Source organism: Apteryx mantelli, chromosome 2 (assembly GCF_036417845.1).
Source record: "Apteryx mantelli isolate bAptMan1 chromosome 2, bAptMan1.hap1, whole genome shotgun sequence".
Classification (NCBI taxonomy): domain Eukaryota; kingdom Metazoa; phylum Chordata; class Aves; order Apterygiformes; family Apterygidae; genus Apteryx; species Apteryx mantelli.
Window position 1 is genome coordinate 145,150,716 of NC_089979.1, and position 21,145 is coordinate 145,171,860.

At 37.0% G+C, this 21,145-nt stretch overlaps 1 protein-coding gene across 1 annotated transcript in view; it reads right to left on the bottom strand.

Annotated features, from left to right (window-relative positions):
* ZNF804B (zinc finger protein 804B) overlaps positions 1-21,145 on the bottom strand; it is a 251,004-nt gene that overhangs the window by 15,025 nt on the left and 214,834 nt on the right. Inside the window, exon 2 of the mRNA XM_067292503.1 lies at positions 14,990-15,133. Within this exon, the coding sequence (XP_067148604.1) occupies positions 14,990-15,133 (144 nt within the window). The remainder of the gene's footprint in view (positions 1-14,989; positions 15,134-21,145) is intronic.

Below are 21,145 nucleotides of genomic sequence, written 5' to 3' on the forward strand. Positions count from 1 at the left end.
ATGATGTGGTAACTATGATAAAGCATGAAAGAATAACCTATTATAAAGCATTGTGCTACATCCATAGGTCTACATAAAAAGAAGTTGAATCAGCAGGTCACTACACAGTGACTTTGAAGTGCTGTACTGAAAAATAAACATATCAATAAAAAGAGTAATTTTAATGTGTACTTGAGATAAATATAATCTTGGTGACAGGTGCCTTTCACTGCACTTCAGATGTAAAAGAATTGGTCAGGAAAAATACTGAAAAATAGTACATACACAAAGGATATTCAAAACAACTATAAGCAGAAGTCTCAACAAATGTCTCAAGGAACTAAAATACTGCTTTTTCTAATAGGATGTGGTAGCTACCAGTAAAAAGTCTGTTAAAAATTTTTTTTCTCAGTCAAGAGCAAAATATTGTTTCTCTTTTATTAGCTTGAAATAGACAGGTTTCTGATGGAGTAGGGGAGTTAAAGGTAACCAGGAATTTGGCTACAAAATGGCTGCTCTAGGGAATGATTAATGGTTAATAAATGACATCTCCCTGAAGTTCTTGCCAATAAAAAAGGCCACAAGAGACTATCGCAATCACCTGATCCAAACTTCTCAATAACACAAGGCAGATGTCCTGATTTGCTCTCTCAGAACAGAGGAACTGATACGATCAAGTTACTTTTGACAAGATCTGTTTTACGTAAACTACATTAACTGTATTAACATACTTTAATACTTTATGGAGTCCTGTACCAGTCATTCCAGTGTTTTTCTGGCACTGATGTCAGGATGACAGATTTTCTTGTTTATTGTCTTTAAATACTAGCACAACATTATCTAGCGTCTAGCTCCATGCAATCTCTAGTGCTCTGAGGCTTATTAAAAATCAACCTTAATGATTAGGAGAGTTTATGGACATCACTTTCCTAATAGATGTTGGTTATCTGGACCTGCTGATTAAAAGTATTTAGCTTTAGATTATGCAGTTTAACATTCTTCTTAGTTATGGGTAGGGTGGTACTTCGCAATCACCATCAACATCATAAATGTGACTACATCATCCAGCTTTGCCCCAAATATAGAACAGAAATAGGCAGTGAAAAATCTTTTTTACATCACTCCTGACAAGAAATTCATTTCTATTTGAATCAGAAGATTCTTTATGTCCTCAATATACTTTCAGAAACCTTCTTCTTGCCCTTACCTCTGATGACTACAAATTTTCCTTTTGCCCTTTTTACTTCCTCCACCATTTTTTTCCAATTTTTTAGCTTCTGATTTATGATCATTACCATCCATTTTTCCTTTCTTTCCTTTATTATAAATTTAAACTCCAAAGAACAGACTTTCCTTTTAAATGAGATTAGCTGTTTATAACCCATTTGGTCTTTCTCAGATATGGAATTTTGGTTCTAAAACCATCTACCAAAGGCTCTTTAAAATTTCCTAAGTATCTCTCACATTTTTCCATTTGAATTCTTCTTCCCAGTCCATTTGGCTCATTCACATTTATGAATCTGGCATCTTTAAAGAAGTGTAGGTTGCAGGGGGGTTTTTTAGTGCCATTTGCATTTATTAAATGCAATCAGATCACAATCACTTTTTTCCTCTAAATTCCCTATATGCCTGTGTTGATCACCACCATGCTAATAAAGTATAAGTTAAAAATCAGCTTTTTAGAGCTCCATAATGTGGATGAGCCCAGACACACTAGTCTGAAGTATTTTTATGCTATGCTAGACAGAAGGGAGGCCCACAGAGTTAATTTTAATCTCCACATGCATGGGATTGGGGTAGCAGTTTATGTTCCAGTCCTTGCTTCATTTACAGCAGAAGATGAACAGATGTCCCATTTTTCCCAGGGTAATTCACTCCTGCAATATCCTCGTTTAGCCTGTTGATCATCTGAGACAATCTTCTGAGAACACATCTCAGTAAATTATAATGATTAAAAAATTGTTATTTTGATTTATGTTATTTATTCTTTTATTTAATACTTTTCCAAATTTCTCTCGCATAATTATTATGTCCTGTCTCCTTTGATTTTAGTGTTCTTTCTTCCAGCCACTTGATGTATCCATCTCACTTCCCAGTTCAGCGGCATTTCCCTCTGAAATAACAAAACCAATAAGGTGCTTTCTACACAAATTCAGTGTGTCATGGAAAAAGATGACCAAACTCTGCAGAGTGAATGATGCCTTAATTTTCCAGTTTATAAGGCAACAATATTAGGTAGCACCCTTTTTATTGCCACTTGCTTAAAATATCATTTATTTGCAATTTGTTATTTGTATTTGGTCTCCTTGAACATGTTACTGGTTTTCTTGCATCCCTGAGTGTCTGAGGCTTTACTAAGAGAGGGGGCTAAAAGCATGCCCACAGTGAAGATAAGTGTTCAGCTCACTGGTGGGTAACTTATCACTGAGCTGTAGCTTGACACCCTTCAAGTGTGATTCCATAATTTAAAGTTAATTTCTTACTGTCCTAGGAACAGCTCCCTGGAAAGAAGCTGGAAATGAGCTTGATATACTTTTATGAGAACAATTCCAAAACGCTTCTCTCATCCCCTGGTTTGCTGTGGAGCTATGGAAAGTAATATATTTAATGTCCCCCCCCACCATGTCTCCTCTCACCCATCCTCCAGGCTTTCTGTCTTTGTATTCACTCTTACATCAAATAATACTGTAAACACACATCTAGTTTTTCATGTAGACATGAAAACTTTTTAATATTATAAAGCTGATTTGTCACTCACTGCTTCTAAAATATTTTGTGTCACTACTCAAATTCTTTGCCTGTCACTTGATATAAACACCCTTTTAAGCATTATTCAATTATTGGCTCCCAGAAAATTTTTATTTCTGTAAAATTTGAAGTTGATCTTTTATTTACACGGTGACTTCCTATTCTTGTAATTTATGCTTTTCTACAGCCCTGAATTTGAATTATTTCCTGTAAAAAAGATTGTGAGTTTATGTACTCAACTAGAACAACAATCCTTTTAAAATAGGCACCATCACAGTTACAACATGGTGCTAGTGACTTTATATTCTTCAGACTAGATGAGACAAAATGATACCGTAAGTTTTTCTGGAGACAAGGAGGAGTAGGGCAACTGAATCATATCTCACCATTTATTTTGTGAAAAAATATGCCATTGTTTTTGCAGATATTATTAGTTCAGCTTTTTAAAAAGACTTTGTACAGTTTAATGAACTCTCTTTAGAAATAACAGAAATTTTTTTAGCAATTATTGTATACTTCTCTTGTATGCCCCACCATTAGATTTATTTGGCTTTAACTTGCTGTATTGCATGTATGCGGGTCCAATTTATGATTATTTTCAAATTCCAGGCCAGAATCTTCATTTTGTTTATTAACCAAGCATAGGGATATTGTGTTGCACATCAGGGATTATGCTATGCTAAATTTCAAAATGCTAAAGGGAATCAGAATCTGTCCTGGGCTATTGAGAGCCGTAATTACCTGGATGAATTGAATTCCTGGTGCAACCCAGGCTCAAATGATATGAAAGTAACTGCAGAGCTCAGAAAAGATGGTCATTAGGAGCTCTTGAGAACACTGAATTTTTCTTTAAAGTAAAGAACAAGAGGAGATTAATTTGAATAGTCTGGCTCCCCTGTAAAGTGTAAAAATTATGGTATACCTTTTAGTCAGTAGTTTTTACAGACAAATATTGTTAACTGTGTAATTTAATAAATTATATTATTTTACCCCTAAACATGTTATTACTTTATCCAATAATTTTTCTATAATCATGAGTTGATATTCTTATAGTACCTAACACAATCAGATCCTTATCTAAGACTGGAGATTCGAGGCAGGTTCACAGTACAAGCAATAAGTTATACTGTTTTTGCTGGTTAAGATTTATTATCTTGCAGAATGCCACAGATCCTTAATGGAGAGCATGAATACAGAGCATTTTTAAACATCGCTATTTGAAAGTGTCTGTTTAAATGGAAGCAGAGCGAAGACTCCTCCAACACGCTAACATATGAAAATAAGTAGACAAACTGTAATTACAAGCAGAAAGTCTCCGATGGAGTTCCAGGGTTTTTCATCAGTTCCTCTATACGTTACACTCCTGTTCAAGAAACCAGATTTTTTACTCTGTAGGAAATCTTGACATTTGGGATTTATTTATTTTTTATTATTCCTGGGAAAAATAAATATTTGAAACTTACCATGAAATGAAAATTTCAAGTGTTTCCACTTGGTGTCAATTCATCTAAATAGCGAAGAGTCATAATGCCTTAGAGTTATAATTTTCATCCTGCTTTTTCTATCTGAAGAATAGCAAATGTAATATGTGCATATATTACAATTAATATTTTAAAATATTTTTAAAAGTAACTCTGCTGAAACAAAGTATTTCAATCTTTATGAACCATTTCAACCTGGTTGAAACTAAATCATGTGAAACTTTCCCCTGAAAAATGCTGCTGAACTCATCACATTCCCACAAAATGGTCTGCTTTAAAAATAGCATTTCCTGGTAGAAAAAGTGTTTGGTTGTCAGTTTTTGGTTGAGGAGACATTCAGTTTTTACTGTTCCATCACCTGTGATAATATATTTGTTTAGTATGACATGAACGTCATTTACATTTCTCTAGATACTCCCTTGCAAATTAGCCTGAGAAGGTGCTTAAAGAGCCCTCATCTTTTTTAATGGTTCCTGGTGGATTCTAATTATTATGAAATTGCTAAAGCAGTGAAATGAAAATTAGTCTGGGTTACCTTCTTTATTTTTTCCCTCGGAGACACGCTAAAAGATGTTAATTAATGCTTTTAACTAAGTATGGGTAATAAATGACTAATCCCACCATATTCATTGCTATCTTGGTGATGCACAGCTATGTTTCTGTTTTGCTTTTAAATATTTGTTTCTGCTATAAATACCCCTTAAAGACATTAAAGGTACATTGTACATTTCCTCAAACACAAACATAGTTGATGAGCATGACTTTAAAGCTCCACAGGAATCAATTATGCAGCTACATTCTTGCATGTTAATTACTGCATGGAAGGTACAGATGGTCAAAAATGAACAAAAATATAATAGATGCAGATTCCAAACAGATGTTGTAGGGCCAGATATACCTTTGTGGATGCCAGTGGGATTAGAAGAATTATTCTCTCTCCAGATAAGGGAAAGATATGAGTAAGAGAGCAGCACTGTTTAAAAGTTTTGGAGAAGCTGACAGAAAATTAATTTTTCTGTTAGCATTTAAGGGTATAGAATTTTGCTAGCGAAGTCAATTGCACGGTACTTCCAAAAGCTGACTGAGACAGAAAATTGGTCCAGGTAAGATATGCATGGATGTGTTATAAACTGCACAAGAGGTTCCTTGATCTTGTGGAATAGCACCTCATTCTACAAGTCACTCCACAGATAAGAATGAAAGTATTTGTGAATGGACAGTAATCAGAGAGGATCACGGCATCTCGAAGCTTTTGTCCCTATCACCTAACTGTTTGAAACAAGACTTGTAGAGTATAACCTTAAGATGACATCAATTATTCCAAATCCAGTGGTTTCACTAAAAAATGTGCAAACTACGTAGCCCATAAGGAACACTACCTAACGGTTGCCAGTCTTCTGAATCTTGGTACAGGGAACACACTTGTACGTTTGTCTTCAGCCTTGCACAGTTCTTCTTAGTGCATGGTGATTAGCCATTTTTACATGAGCGGTAACATTTAACATAGAAGTAGGTAGAAGACATCCTGCTTAGCTCTGTTGCTTTTGTCCCTATTGTTGACATTTAAAAAATGGAAGAGAGACTTCTAAATACAGACTTTGGGAAAAAAAGAGCAGCAAAGCCCAATATAATTCATCTTGCCCATTAAATAAAACAGATAAAACTTCATTATGACTGTCATAGAGGTTAACTGAAAACAAGAATGATAATCAAAATATAAATATTTAGGTTATTCATGTTTATCCCATTTATTTAAGTAATATCCTATATGCTGCATTTATTAGCATTTCATAATGGAGAACCAAAGAGGAACATGTTGATTTCAATCACTTCTTTTTTACACAGTATGAAAAAGAGGTTTGATAGGGTCAAAATATTGTTTCATTTTATTGGAATGGAATGTTTCAGAAAGTCTTTTTGTTTCAAATTTATTTGAATTTATATTATATTGTAATTACCATGTAAAGTAAGTCAGAATAGAATTGACTTGTTTTTGAGAATTTTTGCCTTGTACACGTTTGAAATGGAAGCAAAGTTTGAAACACTGGAATATTCCTTCAATCAGAAATGTTGAGTTTCAACCAGATTTACTGCACCTTCTGTCAAAATCTAATTAAGTAAGAATATGATTCTTTGTGTTCCAGGTGGGGAATTATTACGCAAAACTCAAATCCCAAACTGATATTCTTGAGCAGAATTTCCTGTTAGTGATTATTTAGTCTGGAGTTTGGCATCATTGTTTTTTTACAAATCTAACCCTTCAGAGTCCTTGCTTGTTTCAACAAGCAATTCATTACATTGAACTCATTACATTGCATCAACCATTCCTCCTACTTGAAAAATAAGTTATAGAACTTTGGTAATTAAAATGTGTACCCTCTCAGAAGAATGGAAAGGACAATAACACAAGCATTAATGTAGAGAACTTCCTCTAACAGACATTCTGGTTATTGCTATGTCTTAAATGCCAAAATTTGATAATACACTTCCGTAATTCCTTATATAATGAAATAAGAAATTAAGAAATACCTTGCAGTCATTGGACCATTATTAACAACTATGAAATTAAGTGTCCCGTGGGTTTTTTTCCAATTTAAAGAGGGTTAAATTGCTAATTTACATGTTAATTAGCATTCATTCTAAAGAGTACCAAATGTAATTCCATAGCATCTAGCATTTAACAATTTAGCTTATCTAGACATTACATTTAAAAGAAGCTCTGCATTATTTGCAAGAGATTTTTTTAAGTACTAATGATTATAAAGGAAGTTCATTATTCTAAGCAACATGCTATTTTACAAGAATGAATACTGCTAATTTATTTGTGTTATCACTGAGTAATGAGAAAACAGCAAAGCATTTGCAGGGCAGCAGGTGCAGGAGTTCTTAACAAGGACCACTGACCTGCACAGATTTGTAAAATTTAAAATAAAGAATTGTTTATGGTGACATTTCTCTAGCATCGGCTGCCTCAAGTCATGCCCAATCACCAGACAGTGCTCAGTGGTATTTGATAATGTTGCTCCTGCTACTCTGGAACTACTGTGGTACATGCACTTGCCGTAATGTGCAGTTGAAACATCTCTAACATAGTTATAAATACAAGCCTCCTCTCACAACATTTAAGAAAATATTGCATGATATTACAAACTGGATATTCATTTTAAGATCACTTTGAATTGGCAGAATAAATGCTTGTTTAACACAGTGACACCATAGAATTATCATACTATATGCTGTGTGCTGCTCCTTTGCTTAAATGCTGTATTGCTTTATGTTGCCTTTAGTTACATCAGTTTCTGTGATGTGACACAACCCGATTGTTTCAGTGCATCGCTACTTCAGCATTTCAAAGATACTGGATTGCAGGTACTTTGAACCACAGCAGATGTGGTGCAAGGATGCTTTAAGAAAGGCAGGATTTCCCTATTTCTAAGTGAAAGAAGTGTTCGAGCCAAGAAAATGGACTACTATGATCTTATACCATCTATCAGCAGTAACAGATGGAATTGCACATAAGCCACAGTATTAGACATTTTATTCTTTTTTTTCAGATCCCAAAGATTTTGGATATCACGTAAGTCCCTTTTTATGATTTTCAATATACAAAACAACGTTTTTGTGCCACTATAATGTCTGAGGTGTTTTTGTTAACAGAATTAGCTTTCAAAACACCCTCTAATTTTCATATATCATATCTGGTTGATTCACCCAGTTCCTCAGCTGTAAGTGCTTCCATGTCTGTGACTGACATTAGAAGCTGTTTCTGTCTCCTTTCTGTCTCCTCCTGAGCTTTACTCTGCTGGTATTCCCTCCTACTTATAGACTATTTCTCCAGGCCCTTCCTCCTGTATCTTCTTGTTTTTTTCCTTTTCTCATACATAACTTTCATTTTGTCTTCTAATTTCACAGTGATACTTCTATGGCTTTTTGTTCTTGACATTTCTTTCTCTCTGTCCACTACACCCATTCCCATAATTGCTTCCAGAACCTGCTTCTTCCTATCCTTCTATTTCTCCTTCTTTCCACGTCATCAGTTCTTTTGCAGGCAACATCTTCACCCCCCGCAAAAGACTGAATCCTTTCTTGAGTATGGTCTTCTATACTAAGTCAGGGAATTTTTCTTAGGGAAAACAACATGCAACCCTGTGATTAAAAAGCGTATCAAAAATTAAATGCATAAAAGTATCAAATTAGATTGACCAAACAGTATTAATCCTGGTGCCTTGTCGCTTCTTTATGTTTGACTTTCCAAATATATTATATTTTTTCTGTAATTTACTAAAGCTGACAGCCTGGAAAGAAAAGTTCAGCCCAAACTCTGAGAGCAACCAAAACCTGCATCTTAAAACGCAGAGTGGTGGAAATTTTAATTATAGGCATCCCTGCAAGTTCTGCATCTAACAATCCAAACTACAGGACAATCTAGTCTGTAATCAAAACTCATTTAAGTACAAAAGGGAGTTAATTCACAAGAACGAATTCTGAAAGAACGAGAGGAACTTGTTAAAGCAATTATGGAAAAGGCAGCATGAGAAAATGGAAACTATCAAAAACCTGAAGGCTTGTACCAGCCTGTTCTTTAGGGACAGTTTCAGTAGGAGCAAAAGTCATTTTTTGCAAGGATGAGCAAGAACACACAAATCTGAGAAGAGCCAAAGAAAGTGACCAAGCACTAGACACACCAGCAACATAGGGAACTGCAAAATGCATGTATAAGAAATTAAGAAAATGTAAAGCTGTAACAGAAATTACAGACTGTAATAAGGCATAAGTAATGACAAGAAAATTGTTGGTTTCAGAGCAAGCAAAAGAACATTGTAACTTTAAGGCAACAAGATACAGAAATGATAGGACAGATTATAGAAATGAATTCTTTGCTTCCAGCTTAGGTTTTCACATGAAAGAAAACAAGATTGATGCCAGAAATGTAAAGAGCGTACTGTTTCTAAGGGAAGAAAAAGATGTACTTAAAAGGAAAGAGCAGAAAAAAATTGAATCAGTATGTGTACGGTAGAATAATGAAGAAAATAAAAGTTAAAGGAACCCTTCAGTATCAAAAAACAATAATACTGAAGATAAAATAAATGTGATGATGAAGCAGAAGTGTCTGACAAGGGTATGCATCCACTCATGGTCATTCTAAAGAATTCTCTAACAGTGATAGTTAAAACATTAACTGGAAATAGATTTGTCTAATGCTAAAAATAAAAAGGTATTTCACTGAAATTAAAGAATAATTTGTGGGGAAATCTGAGAAGCTCTTAAAGGTATTAACATCATACCATACTTTAAATTGCTCTACTACTATATCATATCTTTAATAGAATTATGGTTCCATCTTTCTTACAAGAGATGTGAAGAATGTGAAAATGTTCTAAAAAATGTGTGTGTATCTCTTAACAAGCATCAATCTAAGATAATTCTTCCAAGGTTACAGGAAGGAAATGCCAATGGCTGCAGACAGCACCTCTCACTGAGAGCAAGAAACGCTGAGCTCTTCTGCTGTTCCGGCTGTTTCCTGCGGAGGACACAGGCAGTGAATACTCCAGGGCCTTACAAAAGCTGCAATTCTTAATGGCCAGTGTCCTGAAGCAGGGAAACAAAAGCAGGGTCTGCAGTGACAGACTTTAACCTCGTCCATGTGGGAGTACAAGAAGAACAGTGGGTCCACCTATGCCTTGAGGGGAAAACAAAGACTGCATAAGCATGCCTAGTCACAGAGCTTCATGCTGGGGTAGCACTCTTCATTTATGCTTTTATAGCTAAATAAATGATACTTTGTCTGGAAGAAAGTTTCTCGATGCTGCTGCATTTGCCTTAGCTCCCAGATCCCAAAGTGAAATCTCTTGGATACTGCCAAACCAGGTTCCTTTCCTCCAAATTAAAATTATTTGGTTAATTGGAAAGCTGTACCCAAGAGCCAAAATAAACAATAAACATGCAGCTACTAGAAAAAAACACCCAACAGATGAACGAACAAAATCTCAGTGGTACACTCATTTCTGGAGCTATCTCTGTGTTTACTTACCTGTGCATTTTCTAGGTGGTAGATGCAACACTAGCTAAAATGTAAGCATATATGCTAGCTTTGATGTTTAACAGTAGCTAAACCTCTGCCTGAATTAGAGTTTAAATCCACAAGCACCTCAGAGGCTTTATGGCATGTGCCCACAGCTGTACACACCAGGTCAGACTTTCATGCAGAAAATGTGCCCAAGTGCTAGCACGCGTGGGTATAAATACTACGATACAGGTATCTATATGTAAACAATGGTAGGCTGAATGTTCTGCTCACCTAATTTAAAGTACCGCGTGTTTCAAGAACACTGAAATTCAGATATTTTTTCATATGCACGAATATGATGTATTTAACTGTATCTCTAAATTTTGACAACAAAACCAAAATACCTGTTTTGTCATCAGAAACCCCAAGATGGCAATACAGTCCTGTTTTTCTTAGCTGCTTATTTCCATTATTATTATTATCATTATTATTATATTGCAGTATATGGAACAGATTTGTGATTTTCTCCTTTGCTGACATCTAAGAGCCTTGCTGATTGCTAAGGATTATTTCTACAAAAATGGAAAGCTCCAGGTACTTCCACAATAAGTGAATGGATGAGTGATATGAATTACCGGGAGGTATTAAAAGATTCCATTTAATAACATTAACCAAATAGACATCTCCGCCCAGATTTGGTTTCCTTTTATTAATGCAAGTGACTTAACAATCCTGTTAAAAGCTCTATACTCCCATATTATTTTCAGCTTAGCATGTAATGTAGTATACATTCACATGTATTACATTTTCAGGCAGCAGCCTATATTGATTATCTACATGCTAATCATTTTTTCAACAAAATCACACCAGGACTCTTGTCCTCTCTAGTGTTCAGAGATTTTCTATAGAGCCAAGGTAATCAGTTAAAATGCAGTCAACTTTTTTTTCTTTTTTCGCAAAGAGCACTGAGAACAAGTGATAGCAAGCATCATTCACCTTGACACTCCATGAGAGATACAGTGGGTTTATCAAATGTGCAACTGTCCATGACTGTTGCCCAGGTCTTTATAAAGTCACAGATTTCACAGCAAAAGAAGAAAAAAACAGAAGAAAAAAGCAGCTGATTTCAAGCGAGTTAGCTGGTATGTGCTGGGCCAGGGAGACATGCATGCAGCTGGCTACGTGATGATAAAAGATCCAGGCACAGTGAATGAGCATGTTCTCAGTGAAGTCACCTGCTATCTCAGCCCCAACCTTGTTGTAGTATTAGCTAATTATTGTAGACTTAACACAGGCAGCCCATGTAAAGCTGGGTGGGAGGGAAGACTTCTACTCAGAGTTTGCAGGTTCACTTTATCCAGACTTGCACTATCTATCCCCAAGAAGAGGTAATATCACAAAAATGATTATAGAGTAGTGCAGCGGGGAATATGTTGGCAACATTAATTAAGACTAACGCTGTCAAGACAGCCAAAGGAATAAGAGCTGCTTAATACTGAGTCAAAATTACTTAATGGCACATAAAAGTATTAGATCCCCCTCCAGGGGCATTTTAGTGTTAGAAGAGAATAAAAATATAGGCACAGATGATCTTAAAGGACCTGTGGTTCAGAAAATTTTCTGTCAAAGTTTTTCCATATACATATGTGTGTATGCTTGTATGTATATACATGTAGTATCTATACATGTGTAGTATATATGCAATGTGTATATACATTTGAGTACATATATACATCTATTTAGAGAAAAAGAGTATACTGCTTGAGAACAATGTAATCCAGTAGAAAGACTAGTTATGCAAACAAGGCCAGATTGTGATCACAACATTTTGCAGTCCTCTAGGGACAAGGAAGGCAGTGATTCTCATGCCGCCTGTTAGGTCCAAGGTTCAGCACTTCCCACTTTCACAACTGGTTGAAATCATAGATAAGAAAATGGATCACAAAATTAATTTTAGAAAACCATAGTAGTGGGAGATTGGAATCATAATTCATTGAATAAAATCAGTTTCCTGTGGAAGAGAAACAAAAGGCCTGTGACAAAGTACTCACTGCACTATTCTTTCTGCTTTTACTTACCCATCTTCTCTACTTAGCATTGTTACTTTGATAGAAATTTCTAAGTAGTAGCATTTAGATAAGAAATTAGATGGGAAGAACTACAATATATTGTTACTGAGATATAAAGAGTCCCTCATTTCAGTATATCCTGTATTAGAAGAATCTTGGTCAGGGCATGTCCATACAGATGACTAAAGGATTAACTGAGGTACCCTCAAATTTCTGGTGGGAAAGAAAAATCATACTTTAGGAGAAAGATTTTCTTGTGGCTACTATACTTCCCAGAATAAACATTTTGAAACTTCACTAACCAAAAACACAGGGAACAGTAAATTAAGTTGTTTTCTTTTAAGATTACTTCAATAAAAGTAAGAAGAATAAAGGTCCTTCTGTGACCTGTCACAAAAGTCAGAGAAAAGGTTGCATGCACACTATTCCTCGAGGCAAACTAATGCTGTTGCCAGATTTGGCTGAGTAGTCAAGAAGCGAGTGGGGAGAAAAGACTGAATTGCCCTCTCACACCTGGAGGATAGCTAGCTAATTCCCACCTAACTGAGCTTCTGAACTACATCTGAAAGGCCAGGATGGGGTGAGCTCCTACTGCCAGTTGATATTCTGTATGTGTCCTGCATTTCCATGCAGACTGTGAGTTTGCAGTACCATCAGTATCGCAGCTTTTAGAGTACTGAATTTACCTGAAAACTAAAGGGGGTTTTGTTACTTAAACATTCCCTTTTGTGATGAAAAGCTGCCAAACCCTCCCCTACCCAACAACCCAAACATAGATGGTGCATCAAAAAGGCTGTTTTATTTTGCATAAGCTGGTCTCCACGATGGGGGGTGGGGGGAAGAGGAAAGGGCAGGAGTGGATCCACTTGAGTTCAGATGCATCTCTTACAAGTAGGCAAAAGGCTGAAGGGTGAAAAAAATTCTTTGTGCAGCAAACGGGGATTTACATGGATTAGAGTCACATGTTTGGCAACTGGAAATGTATTTGGTTTGTATTATTACAACCATTTTTATAGATTAATTAAGAGTGGTGATGCAAGGAATTGCTGTTGGTTTAATACATAAATACATTAGAGGAATTTAGCTCTGGTTTGGGAGCGATGGGAAAAACAGGTCCGATTTACATCCATGTGTAGCTGACTCTGGGTGGGTTGAATACAGCAGCATGGCTCAGCATGACTGCTGGGCAGACCCTGGCCAATTCATTAATGCAGTGCTGTGAGAGATGCACAGAGAAAAATCCAGCCTGATTTACATCCTTTATAATGCTATAAAAAACAGTAAGATTGCTTTCAGTGAGCGTGCGTTTTGCCTTTAGCGCTGCTCTTTGTACTCCACATTTAGTATTTCTAGTCCTGGGAAATAAATACCTGCAGTTTCTAAATGATTCATATATTTTCAAAGTAGACCCTGACCACTGCATACCCAGAAGTCTGATCACCTAGAAGACATTAATACATGAGCAGCTTGAATGTTTTTCAGCTGGTGGCAAGCTCAAGAGAAAAAATTTTAGTAGACTCGTGTGTAAATGTGAGTGTGTGTACACAGGCTCAATACAGCAGAGGTATAAGAGAACAGTATCATACAAAACAAGAACAGCATAGGATATCCATTATCAAGAGTATGTTATATGCTGCAAAACAGAACAAATGGCCATGAACTTGTAAAGGACCTTGCAGTTTTTGCCCTGTTCATGCTTAGCCAAAGTTGGTACAAGCCCATCTCCGTGAGGCTGGGGATAAGCAATGAAATTCCCATGGAGGGTTTCTGTGCAGGCCCACAAATGCATGAGAATGTGAACTGTGCAACAGCTCTAAATGTTAGTAGAAAAAAAAGCAAATACATACAGCTTTGGAATTGTCTTATATGTTCTAACTTCTTACGTGTAAGACTCTGTTATATCAGAGGTGCAGAAATGATCATTCCTGGACTTTGCAAATCATTTTCTGACATGTTTACATGAATTAATTGAATTTTTCTTCCATGATACCAGGTGAAACATGGATTTTGTTAAAATCAGAAGAAAAATAAGATGTAGGAAGCAGACATAGCAGGATAGGAGGCATATGTGGGTAGGATATGTTTACCATATATAGCACTGATTAAACTGGTACAAAAATGATGATAAATAATTAGCAACTATTATCTTTTCCCAAGAATGCAATGTCATGTTGTACAGTAGCAGCAGCTGTTATTTTGTATTACATTCTGCATGCAAGGTAAAATGTATTCCACTGAGAAACATTATAAGACATGGATTTCAAATTCAGAAACATATGCTTTAAAAAAAAATAAACTGCTTTTCTACCCTTGAAAGAGCCTGACGAGCTTGAAACAGCATGATCATTTGCCTTCTGAATCTAAAAGAGGGACCTGGTTATTTGAGGAAGTCATCCTTCCTCCTCCCTCTCATTTATAGGTAACTTCACATTTAAATATGTCAAATTCAGTGCAACTATCAGTATTGAGCCCTTATCTAAAACTATAGACACTGATCTTTCAGTCAAAGGGGGCTTAAAATAAATTGTGCTGAAGAGGAAAACAAGGAATAATTCACACTTGATTTCAATGAAAAAATAGTATGTTAAAGTTGAAAGTATCAGATATCAACTTGTCTGCTACTTGAATGAATTTAGAAACCTTCCACAATCAGAAGAAAAGGAAGACAAACTATTGGAACACTCATGGACATTTTTCAGGTTTACCTGCTTGTGAGCATGGTCATAAGAATTGATGTGGTTGTCAAATTCCTGGTGCTTGTGGTACTGCTTGTCGCAGAGTTCACAGTAGAAGTTAGCCTTCACATCCTCCAGAGCCTTTGCTGCTGCTTTCTCCTTCTCAGCATAGTCCTGCAGAGGCACAAGCAAAGGGACATGCTTTGATATGGATCCTGAGCTCGTGCTTTGTTAGCTATTTTGTCATCCACATTAAAAATACTATATTGAACAGCACAAGCACAACTAATTCACTGGACTCCATCCTAATATCAAAATACACTCTGAGGAGGTTTTGGTCTTAAGTTAGATTTAATAAAATATTTCTATTATTTCTTGAACAATTATTCTTACTACTTGTTTGAGGTACCGTGCAAAACAAAGCAGAGAGGAATGAGGCCCAGAGGAATACCAACACTACAGCGAGTAGCTCCCTCGCTGGGAGAGGTGAATAGTTAAGAATAGATAAATCAGCAGGTAGGTGCATGCAGGGTTAGTCTATCAGTCGCTCCAGCACTTTCAGTTTACACTCTGCTGTGTCGGCTCTTTCAGTTATCATTGCTTGGAAGAAAGAAACTGTAGTTACATAGATATTAAGACAGATTTCTTTTGTGGTCTGCTTCTGTGCCATATGAAATATTCAGCAGGGCTGGACAACAGCTGGATGCAGCTGGCAGGGATTTCCCGTGGGGCATGGCAACCCTAGCACGAGCATTTGAGGGCTGTCCTGTCCCTTCCCTGGGGCTGGCACAAGGGGACATGTCGGCCGACTGGCACCACGCTCCTGTGGGATTTAACTGCCTCACTGCCCTGCGCAGACTGTAACCCCCCCTGTACACTAGAACAGCTCTTGCGGTGCTCTAGTGGATGGAGAAAATGTCCAGTCTCAGGAAAACACAGCTGAAGAAGGGAGAACATAACTGGTTTCTCAGTATTTCTCCTCCATCTCTCCTTAAGGCCTCAGGCAGTTGTATGGGAGAGTCCAATACTCTATTTTCTATATATATTAGGTACACAGAGAAAGCCTAAAGCGTAGGAACCAAAACTTACTAACTCCACTGCACCTAAATGAGGGGCCTCATATTCAAAATTGTCAGCAGCCTTTAACAATTTTATTTCTTTTAAAATCCCTTCTTTATATTATTATTTATTATTATTAAACTTTCTTAAATGTTTTAAAAAGCAAACTTCTGTCATGGAAAACATGAATCAAAAAGTTGATAAAAGTAATTCATTTTATATTCACTTTGACAAGTTGATATTACTGGAGTGCATGTCATCTATTGCCAGGGATTGCAGTAATTCATCATGAGCTATATCATTTTACTTGCTTAAAGAAAGGGATATTTTTTCTACCAGACTTCCCATGCTACGCAGTTAGTGCTGTCTGGTGTCCACCAGGGTTTTATCCACCGGGTTTTATCAGCCGGTGTGTTGCACACTCAGAGCATATCCATGCCATGCCTAGGCTTGCTCAGCCATGGTGTGACAAGACACCGTGTGGCTGGGACACCCTGCTGCTGCCTGGGTTGCGCTGCCCAGCTGTCATCCAGGGACAAGGCAGCGGCTATAGGGAAGATCATCAGGAAGGCACACTTTGGGCTTTTCCAAAGGGGAAGTCCAAGGACTTTCTTAACAAATGTCACAAGTTTCGAGTTTGAGACTTGGCCATGCAGGGGGGTGTTGGCTGCTAGTGTGATGCATGAGAACGGACAACTCTTTGGCCTAAGTCCTTCACATCTGCCCTGGCTTTGATGCTGTCAAGTAGATGTCATTAGATTTTTCCCACACAGTAATTTAGAGGATGGCATTTCTAGTGAGATTAACTTCACCTAAACTAAGCTGTCTAGAAGTTAGGTGTGTGGTTTAAGGTAGTATCCTAAGCTTCCTCCATAGGCAATAGCAAAATGATAGCCACTACCAAACAGTGATTTATTTCATCTATTTCAGAAACCTATTTCAGGATGAGATGAAACTCTCTCCAGAGGTGTTATATCTTTCTTAATATTCACTTCTAAATCTCCCCATGGAAATTGCATGAATTGACCAACCTGAAGACAGGAGTGTCTGAAATTTTGATTTTCCATCTTACAGGTCATGTCAATGACACATCAGTCCCTCTCACAGGGCAAACATCCAAATACATCCCCTCCCTGCATGCATGTGGCTCAGGTAGGTTAGTAGACTATGGTGCACTCAGATTGGCCATTTCTAAAAACAGGTAGCCTGAACTAACTCATTTCTCCACTTGAGAGGCTGCTCAATAGTGGTAGCTAATGCTTGGTTGTATTAGGGGGAAATAGTCTCACAATTAAATAGTTAAATGGCTTTCATTAGTTATTTAAATCTACAAAGCCCATTAAAAAGTGATACTTTTCAGCTTATGCATCAGACCCATTGTTTTACTAGCATTAATTATTCACTGGGCCTTTGGTATAATTAAAATGCATAAATTAGAATGTGGATGCAATAGCATTCATTATGCAGAGATGCCTTCCCTGGAAGTCAAGTGTTGGGGGCAACATATTTTTATTCTAAACTGGTAAAAATATAAGTTTTGCACTTATTGGCAATCAGCAAAAGCATAATTGGTTTTTTTTTGGTTCTGAACTGTCAATTAAATGTTTACAGCCTGCTCCATCTTTGCTTCTGTTGAAGGAGAAGCCTAATTGTTTGGGGTGAACACACTGCATTATTCTCTGTGAAGCACAACTGAAACTGCTGTTCATGAGCATTCCAAACTGCCAACTTTATCTTTCTCAGCAGAAATTAATACAGTTCCCTTAGCATAAAGATGTTTTAAAATAGCAACAAGGCAGCTCCCAGGTGCATCCTAAGATAATCACAACTACCTCCATTGCCTTATTGCTTAATTATGCTTGTCTACCATGGCAAAAGATATAATTTCCTGCTCGCTTATCGATCAGATGCAGGGAAATTGAATGCTACATCACATACTTTAGAAAGGTCATGGACTTTTCTTTCTCTACAAAGACATTAGAACTTCTAGCTCTACAGTAAATTGTGCATAGTCAAATGAATTTTCACATCCAGACTGCTAATATCATCTCCCTTGGACTATAGGCACCAGTGGTCAATTTTTGTACAATGAATGAGATCATGTGAAAGAAAATATATAGAATTACATCTGTAGAAAACATAGGTGATCATAAAAGCCTGACTGCTTTACAGGCCTCTCTTACCTTGCTGAGGTAAAACAAGTATTTTGAACTGGGAGCCACTAAGGATTATGAATATGTCTGTCACATTCTCATAGACTTTATTCTGGTCATATGCCCCTTGTAGCCTGCATAAATAATGAGCATAGTTATAAGCCAATGTAAATTAGCAGAGCTGTGCTTGAGATATGAATAGGTAACAGCAAGTGCAAGACGATGTCAGTGACGGGACAGTCATTGTGGGTAAGAGCTAAAACCCGCGGGCTAACCACCTTCTGCATTGCTGGACACATATGATATTTTGTATGAGGATAAATAAGTGTGGAATATACTGGATTCATTTTTTTCCTAGAAACCTGCAAAATGGTTCCATATTATAGATCATAATTGCATTCACATCGCTTTGGCCCGCAGAGGCACATAACAGTAATAAATGTTTATATATTGGATTCATTTAAAATGAATACTTCTATGCGCATTAGACTGGAAGTACTTTCACTTAGCAGTTACTTTTGCAGTTTGCTTCTTGTTGTGAGAATGCAATTAATGGTATCTGACATTTCATTTTCTAATACAGGCAAAATCAATGAAAAATCCCATGTAACTGAGTTTTCTAGAATGTTGCCAGTGACACCTAGTCAATTAGAAATCATTTATTAAATCCAGAGTCTGTAAGAGATATTTAATAGACTGCATAGCCATTAAAGCATGCTGAGCTAGACAAAACAATACTACACTGCTTGCCTCAGGAATTGATAGTAAATATATCTGCTCTGTTCAAATGGATCAAGGTGAAAAGTAGGTCACTTGATATAGTCAAACTTTTAGAAGCAGTTTTGTATAAACACATGCATTACTACAAATATAGTGGAACAAATGCATAGTGCTTGTAATAGAACATAGAGAAAAAAATATAACATCATTAGCCCATTTTCCATCACCTATTTCTAAATTGTAATGCAAAATTAGTAACAGAACAGCTAACTCTTACATAAATGCAGAGCTCAGTAAGTGAGGGACTGTTCCCTCTTTGGGGACACAAGCAGAGCTGTTTCCTATCTTAAATATAAGCCTGTGAACCAGACTAGATATGAGTGCCAGCGTTAAATGCTATTGCAATGACTGAAGTGCCTCTTTTTTCTCAGACTAGTGGATAAAGAAGAAGTAGGACAAGTATATATAATATATCTATATACATAAATAAGCTACAGAATTGTATTTTACATCTGAGAATTTTTAGGTATATTTTCATTAGTGACTTAGAAAATGCAATAAACTATGATTACGTATGAAATCTATGAATTACATTAATTAAAGGTACAGGAGGTACAAACACTTTAGAAGGCAGGATTGGGATTCAAAATGACTGTAATAATTTCAAGATATGGTCTGAAATCAGCAAGATAAAAATTCTGTAAGGATGTGTGTCAAGTGCTATGATTTGGAAGGGGAAATCACACTCACAAATACTATATTGTGTATAGCTGAATAAATAGTAATGCATGGGAAAAGGTCCAGAAGGTTAGAGTGTAAAAGAAATTAAATGAAAGTCAACAATGAAAGTCAAGGCAAATCACAGTCTGACATGTTAATAGTAGTGTTATATGTAAGGTGCTGAGGGTAATGATTCCACTTGATTCAGTATCGGTAAAATGTCAGCTGTAAAATACTATTGGGTACATCTACACCATCAAATCACTTGGCTCCTGGAACCTCGTCCTCCATCATCCCCACTCTGTGTATGATAGCTCATTCCCTGGCTTTTATTTTCGAGTAAACTTGCTACTTCCCTTGGAGATGAGGCTGAGCACAGTTCTGGGATAATATTCAGTTCAGAAACCACCTCTCTATAGGCAGCAAGGATGAGATTTCACCAGGCTCTCCCTGCCCTAGATAGTCCTCCAACAGCTACCAAGCATGCGCTCAGTCATCCCTATCTCATAGCCTTCCCCAAGGCATGCAATGTTCACATGCCATAAAAAGCCATGCCGCATCATGCCATAAATAGAGTACACAGGCAGGTTGTAACACAGCCCTCACATTATTTGAGACAGACTGAAATAAAAACAAACATATCAGTTACTTCTAAGGACTAGAGGAGTATATCCCACAACCTGAGGAGACTTTGGCTCAGCACGGAGATAGCCAGTTTGCCCTGGGATGCAACGTGGTTGACAGCTATTCCACATCCTGGGCCTGAGAGACTAGAACTGCTTGCTGGGGCAGATACAATTAGAAGTGTAGATATAGCCCATGTCTGAGGCAGTTTTGGTCCCCACATTTTGAGAAAGATATAGACATACTTGGGAGACCCTTGAGCAGAACAGTAAGGATAAGAGGTTTAAGAAATTGTGAGTTATGTACTTAAATTAGGCAAATTGGATTGCAGTTTGTAATCCATATTTTTATTGGAGTTTGCAGGTGAACACTCTTGTAAATAGCAGGGCTTTTGGGGGGAAATTTGTAGAAATGTCTGGGCTGGTACAGCAGATCTCTGGGTGGTCAGGACCTGCACATGGAAGGGTGCAGACAGCAACTGTAGGACTTCTGTTTCAATCCAGGTGCCCAGACTAAAGCTTGCTTGTTCAACACTTCTTGGGATAACTGCAGATGACTTTTATGTCCCTTCTGTCTTTCCTTCTGCAGCAATAGCACAATATATCAAGAAAGATCTCTCAAACTCAGCAGGCAAGTGACAGAATGCAGGAAGTAGTCAAAGTACTTGTGTGCAATATGAAACTTGAGAACAATGCAAATGGCCCATATTAGGATATGCAAGTGAACATCAGGATGGTTCAGTCAGTGACCTAGTGCCCAAATGCTCCCTTTTCTATTCTCTGGAGAAGACTGTTCTGTCAACTAAAGAATTTGCTAGGGAAGTTTAGCAGTGGGGGCAGAATGAAAAGCAGGTGACTTTGGTCAGCTGCATTCGATATCTACTTTTAGCAGGTGTGAAGCGTGGATAGTA